The 7,337-nt window shown below is 34.1% G+C and overlaps 1 protein-coding gene across 1 annotated transcript in view; it reads left to right on the top strand.

The window, feature by feature from the left end:
- LOC137620680 (uncharacterized) overlaps positions 1-7,206 on the top strand; it is a 20,483-nt gene extending 13,277 nt beyond the window's left edge. The window contains exons 5-10 of the mRNA XM_068351025.1: positions 378-465; positions 1,155-1,285; positions 1,563-1,701; positions 3,146-3,375; positions 3,755-3,948; positions 4,205-7,206. Coding sequence (XP_068207126.1) covers positions 378-465; positions 1,155-1,285; positions 1,563-1,701; positions 3,146-3,375; positions 3,755-3,948; positions 4,205-5,514 — 2,092 coding nt within the window. The 3' untranslated portion in view covers positions 5,515-7,206. The remainder of the gene's footprint in view (positions 1-377; positions 466-1,154; positions 1,286-1,562; positions 1,702-3,145; positions 3,376-3,754; positions 3,949-4,204) is intronic.
- Positions 7,207-7,337: the final 131 nt, after the last annotated feature.

Here is a 7,337-nt window from a genome sequence, read left to right as displayed (position 1 = left end):
AGAGAACTCTGACCCAAGACAGTTGTAAACCATGGTACAGAGGCTATGGCACTACCCAAGAGTAAATAACAATGGTTTGATTTTGGTGTGTTTTCCCAGAAGAGCTGCATTTCCATTCATATATATTAATTGAAAAGATAATACTTTTAAAACGCCCAACCACCGTTACCGATAATTTAAAAACGTCTTGTTGCATATCGGAGGAATAATGACCTTTTTGTTTGCATGAAAGGCCCTTATCTGCTAAACTTTCTTCTATAAATTCTAAACAGTCTCTCTTGCTTCAAGAAATATCCCTATCATAAGATCTTCCATTTATATGCCACTTAAATATAACCTATTGTTCAAGCATATATGAAACGTATTTTTTTCAACAGAAGAGATAAGCTGGACCACGCAGCATACTTCGTAGTGGCCAAAGATATTGCCCAGGGAATGAACTACTTACATCGACATGATCCTCAGGTAATGCAGGCCTACGTTCTTGGATGCTCTGTCTTTCCTAAGTTTTACCAGAATGTGCTGAGGTCCTAAAACTTTATATTACACTTTACAATAATTAAGAAATCTGGTATGCATTATGATATTGAATTTTTTAAATTCTGAATGAAAAGCTTATAAATAGTTTTCGGATATATTACTATTACACTGCCCTTTCTATTCTTTATCTTCACATATGTGGCATTCAACAAAGTATTATATTAATGCAATTATAATAGATGTAGAATCCGAAAGTGAATTTGGATATTTTTGAATTGGGGTGAAGCTCTGATACAATATAAGTATGGATAAGTCACAAACCTGGAAGAACAGGCACAGTACTGGAAGAAGTAAATACTTTTCTGAGCTTCGAGTGATGATTACTTCAAGGATAAAAAAAAAATTATCCATGAGTAACGTAAAGGTGTTTTCGTTTATTTTCGATTTATATAAATTTATTTATGTATATATTAATTTATTCATTCGTTAATTATTTATTAATTTATTAGTTTATCCATTAAAAATGCCCTACCTACTTAACATAAGTCTCTCTTCGGCTTGACCTACCCTTTTCTCTTCTAAGTGCTAGAATCGAATATTCTCCTTTATATTAACAATTTCATTTCTTTTTTTATGATTCAATGCCAAATCTAAGCTATAATATTGCTTCTCAGGTTCTCCACTTGGATTTAAAATCAATGAATGTGTTACTTGACTCCTACATGAGAGCCAAAATAGCAGATTTTGGTTTCTCTATATTGAGACGATCGAGGTCCGGCTCTCCTCAACAGCGAGGATCAATCAGGTAGGCTTTGATTTCTTTAATTTCTTTAATTTCTTTGATTATGATTACTGTTATAATGGGGCATACTCAACACAGTGTGGCATCTGCTAGGAGTAAAAAATTGCATTCCTTAAATTCGTAGACTTGAGTATATGACTTCAAATAGATATTTGTTATTAGCTCTGGATATGTTAGTCGTGTGTTATATGATGTAGAGTTGTAGAATCATGTCTTAATTTCCCATTGTTTATTCAGTATTTGAAACTTTTGTTCTTATCAAAACTCATATCTGTTTAAGGGGAACTCCAGCATGGATGGCACCTGAACTACTGACAAAGGGAGAGGTATCAGCCAAATGTGATGTTTACAGTTTTGCCATTATCTTATGGGAGATGTTGACGTCCAGTCATCCGTTCAAAGGTTTAGATATATTCCAGGTAAGTCATTACGAAAATGTTAAGCAATTTAAGTTATTATTGGCAGAATATTTTATCTAAAATACCGTAACTTCTTGACGTAATCAAAGAATTCTATTAGGGTAATTTTAGAACAATCAGATGGTCCTATTCATAGTTATATGGTCTAAAAGAATGCATAGTAGGAAAGAATTCATAGTAAGCAGGAAATTATATTTGGATAGCGATAGTTTTTGAATGATAAGAGATCTCACTTAAATATAATAATCTGAAGTTCCTAAATATTTGTAACATCCTTTTCATATTCAAACACAATGTTACTCAATTCAAAATTAGTTAATTTCAAACCATAAAGTTTCTCTCCTGTCAGCTGTTATTGATTATTGGGTTAGTACAGTATATACTTATAATATCCAATTCATAAGGATTGGACACTATTTACCTTCCTCAATAATTTTATTTAATCTTATTATCAACCAAAGTGAAAAAATTCTTCATTGACAATTTCACCCATGACTTTAGAGACTTGTGCTCCAGTAAAAAAAATCCACAAATGTTTTCATCTTGAGAATTTTCTCTTTATCTGGGTTATCTCAGCTCACATTATGATTAATCTAACAAAGAAATACATCATCTATGAACTGTATGATTAAGGTGGAAAACTATGTACACTGTGTACTGTAGATAAATATACGCATACATAATTACTTTTCATAGTTAAGAAGAGTAAAAGTAATCAGATGGTCATAGTAGTATTAACTTATGCATCGGAAATTTTGAGCCTTACTAAAGCCTTAGAACATAAGCTAGTTACAACTCAGAGAGCTGTGGAAAGAATAATGATGGGAATAACACTAAGAGCTAGAAAAAGAGAAACAGATACGAGAGCAAACTAAAGTAGAGGATATTCTAAGAAAATGTAAGAAAAAGAAATAGACATGGGCAGGACATATAATGCGAATGACAGGTAATAGATGGACATTAAGAGAGATTGCAAAAGAAGCAGGGTAAGAAAATGTTCACGTATAGCCTGGCATAGAAAAACCATAAACAGGCCCGAGTGGAAGGTCTGAGGCTTTTATCATGCAGTAGACTAGTTACAACTTATGATATATATATATATATATATATATATATATATATATATATATATATATATATATATATATATATATATATAGATATATATATATATATATAGATATATATATATATATATATATATATATATATATATATATATATATATATATATATATATGTGTGTGTGTGTGTGTGTGTGTGTGTGTGTGTGTGTGTAGTGTTTAAATTTTCAGGCCATTAAACCAATAATGTTACAAATGCATGTATCAATGTTATAGTCTTATGGTTCAGTATATCAACACTATATCACTGATGTTTAAAACAGGAATCTTAACAAGCCTAATTAATTTTCTAATAAAAAAAAATATTTTGCTATCAACAGATAATGGAAAGAACTGAATCAGGAGGCCGACCAACGCTGCCAGTGTCCCGAATGTCCAGAGAACTGAAGGAACTTATCACTTCCTGCTGGGCCCAGAACCCTTCACTGAGACCAAGTTTTGAAGAGATTCTGGGAGCTTTAGAGACAGCTGCTATACCCTCATCCTGGCGTGGACTTCTACAAAAAGCTAACATCAAGTCATCACAACTTTCCGATGTAGCTGCTGCTAGGTTAGAATCATTTCCAATCAACCGCATTCATAGACTACATGAATCTTGTCTGAATCTTTTACTTTACTATTGACTCGAGATTCAGTGACTTGGAGATATCAATCAGTAATCTGGTGATTCACTTTAGTTTTATCTTTCTCTACAAGCTTGTCCTATTTGGGGTCACTTTAATGGTCCTTCAACACATTCTTCCATTTCCTTTGGTCCAGTGCATCTTCCTCACTCAATCCCATCTCCCTTGTATCTTTTCACACAGTCAATCCATTGCAATTTTTGGTCCACCTTATCTTCTCCTATTAGTATTCTGGCTATTCACTTTAGTAATTGTTGACTTATTTATAGAGTTATTGTGTTAACCAGTTTTCTTCTATTTCCTCAGGACCATCATCAGTGTGGTTGAACAAAGTGTAGAGCTGGTACGACGTTCCCTCCAACAACAAAGGGCTAATAAGAATCGGGAACTGAATGGTAGAGAATTGGATGAGAGAGAGTATCCAGCAAATGTTTATGATACTCTGGAAACTGACGTTGGTAATTTAACAGACATTCTCAAGGCACAGCCACGACTAAGGGGTACTTATGATAAGATTTTATGACATAGAAGTACAATACACTGTTCATAGCATTTCTATAAAGTCTCTATATTGATAATACTTAAGACGACATTATGTTTATTACTTTAGTTTTTCAGCTTGCGTTACTTCTAAAATCTCATAATCTTTAGGTGGTCTTCAGTTTATGTAACAATTAACTAGCAACTGGAAGTGTTGTAGTTGAAGATTTTTTTGTTTTGTTAACAGAAAGCTTATTTAATTTTTCTACAATTTAGGTATGTCATCATCAAGAGGCGGGCAAGATGAATCTCCTCGACGACAGAATTCTCCATACCGTCGATCTTCACCCACTCGACATCCATATACAAGAGATGTGTCCCAGGGTAGAGGTCCTAATTTCAAGAAGAATCAAACAAGGGATTTCAGCCCTCACAAAGAGGGTGTTCGACGGTCGTCGAGCAAAGTTTCAAGGACAGTTGTAGGTGATGTAAAGAGGAGGCAGTCCGTTAGAGAACAGAGACACTCTAGTGTTGAGCATATTAACCGAATGGACCGCAGTAGGCAGAGAAGAAAAGAGAGCTATTCCGAAGAAGTTGCTAGATACAGAAATGAAAGATCGAACTCTGAGAAGTATTCAAAAGAAAACGACAGGCGTAGAAATGGTCGAGAGAGGGAATACCTTATTAAGTCTGATATTGCAAAAGTCAGAAATAAATCTAATAGGGATCGTCAAAATTATGATATTCAGAAAAATTTGGAATATGAGAAGAGTAACTTTAATCGTGGTAAAAAAGAACCTAAGCAGATAATTGAACGAAGAAGTAACAATAAGGCGAAAGCAGGTCGGAAAAAACGATCAAGAAGCTTAGAGAGTAGTGTGAGATATAATGACATTCGCATGGATGGTAGAAGCCCTGAAAGACATTATAGTGGAGCGAGTGACAGATACTCAGACTTACCCAGGGACAGGAATTATAAAAAGAAATATGAAAGAGAACAGAATCTCTCAGCTGAGCCAAGGAGATTAGCAAATGTTCACCGGAGGAATCATGAGAGGTTGGCTGACAGTAGAGACAGTCTTGGGGATAGCCAGAATGAGTCTTGGACTAGCATTGAAGGTAGCAGTTATGGGGATTCTAACAACCCTTCAGATGAATTCGAGGATCATTATATAGAAAAGGCCAAGCGAAGACATTCCCCCAGTCCCAGAAGAGCTTCCCCTGAGCGTCACCTTTCACCCTCTCCTCGAAAAGTGAATCATCACTCTCCAGAGCAATCAGATTACAACTACAGTCCAGAGAGACGCCGGTCTCCGCGTAGTCCAGCCCGAAGAAGGGTCGTGGATTCTCGCTCACAGTTTGGCCCATTGATGGTGACATCTGAACAGCTGTTAAGTCAAAAGCAAAGGCTGCGTCCTGTAAGACCATCTGAATTGACTGATTTGACAAATATGCCCGAGAACTCTCTCAATGATATATCTGTTATTCTCAAAACTGCCATCACAAAACGTCGCAATGCCCTTGATGAAGGAATGAGTGGCCGTGACTCTTTCAGATCTGAATTTGAGTGGTCGGACTGGCATTAAGGTTAATTCTACATGTTCCCGGAGTAGAACATTCAATTTGTGTCACTCCATTTAGTTTAAGGGCTCTTTTTTTCTTTCTTTAGAAGAAGAAAATTGTCATCCGAGTGAAGGGGACCAGCACAGTTGAATTCCAAAATAAAATATAGTAGATGGTATTTACTACCTAGATTAATTTTCAACTTGCTAGAAATTTATATCAAAGATTATACTGAAGAACACCACGCCCATGGTAATTGTTAAAGTTTATTGAATTATTTAGCAACATTGTAAATGAGATATATTTCTTAATCATTCTAGTTCCCAAAAAAATCACATATAATGGCTTGATGTCGTTCAGTAGAAACTGGATGAATATTAATCAACCCTCGTGAGATAAACTGTTTCGACATTTTGATATATTAGAAGATGTACTTGAAATCTTCTGCAAGAGTTCTTTGGGACATGTTTTATTTTTAGAAATCATAATCTTTGCCCCTTCCGAGCCCTTAGTAAAAAATATGAAGATATTTTCCTTATACTTGGATAAGTAAGTGTAAATTGAAGATGATGCATCACACAACTCCCTTTGTTTAAAGAAATTTGAAATTTGGCTTTCTAAATTTGTTGTTTTCTCTGCTAAAATAACAAGAATATCAATTATCCAGAAAATATGCTTAAATTTTTTTTTACTGAGAAGTTGATGTTGCTCATCTGTTACTAATTTGTCTATAATGTACAAATAATATTATGATGCTCTTTTATCTCTGCATATTTAGTAACTTGCTATAGTGCATAGTGTAAAAGACATGTCACATAGACAATCGTCCATTTTAGATTGCAAAATTAAATAGGAAAAGGCAATTAAACTAATAAGAAGAATGATTTTATAGATAATTTTCATATCAATACACAGAGAGGGATATTGCCATACATTTCACCTGGTTATTTGCATAACCAAGTCTGATTATGTATGATAGACCTTATTTAGAATTACAACACTCCATATTCCTTGTCTGTACCTGTGGTCGACAGACATAAAATTGGGGTTTATTAGTACAGAGAGGCTTTTTAGAGTGTCCGTATTCCATTCTAAATTGCTCGTAGATTTTCAAAACTGCAATAATTATGCACAATCAAACCCACGCTTCAATGAGAAATATATTGTTTTCATTTTTGTTAGTGTAAGAAACTCGCTATTAAGTCTTTGTCGAAATTGTTTTAACCAAGTGATGTGATCAACAGGAAAATTGAAAGCAGCAGACTATAGTATCACGATGAGTGAATTTGAAAATGTATAAAAGATTTTTCAGGATTCCTCATAGTATTAGATGGTGCACAAACTAATGATACAAGATTCTTATTTTGTTATGATAGGATTTGATCATCACTAACCAATAGAAAATAGTTGTCCCATGCATATCCTTCTAAGTACACAAGCCAACTGAATTAAAAGAATAAAAAAATAAGGAATCTCTCGTAGATATTAGAAAACCATATTATCATCATGAGTAAAAGGAAAAAAGGATTTTATATCGGTAACAATAATTGGTTATCTGATGTAAAATCTAATACCAAATTTATATTCCAGTATTAATGCTGGGTTTACTTTGAATAATTAAAGTGACACCCCAGCATGATGAATTATACTCTTTTACATAAATTGTAATTAGCCATTTTGGTGGTTTGATTTATGTCTGTGTATGTTCTTGAGTAAAAAATGTAGCCTTCCTCTTTTGTTTTATGTAACCTTGCCTTGGTTATCATTCAAAGAACTGGTTCCAAGTAATATGTAAGAGGTTATCATTACTACTGCAGTCACATAATACACGAAGATGGTCAGAACA

The sequence above is a fragment of the Palaemon carinicauda genome, chromosome 27, assembly GCF_036898095.1.
Source record: "Palaemon carinicauda isolate YSFRI2023 chromosome 27, ASM3689809v2, whole genome shotgun sequence".
Lineage (NCBI taxonomy): Eukaryota > Metazoa > Arthropoda > Malacostraca > Decapoda > Palaemonidae > Palaemon > Palaemon carinicauda.
This window is presented reverse-complemented; position numbering and strand designations above follow the sequence as displayed.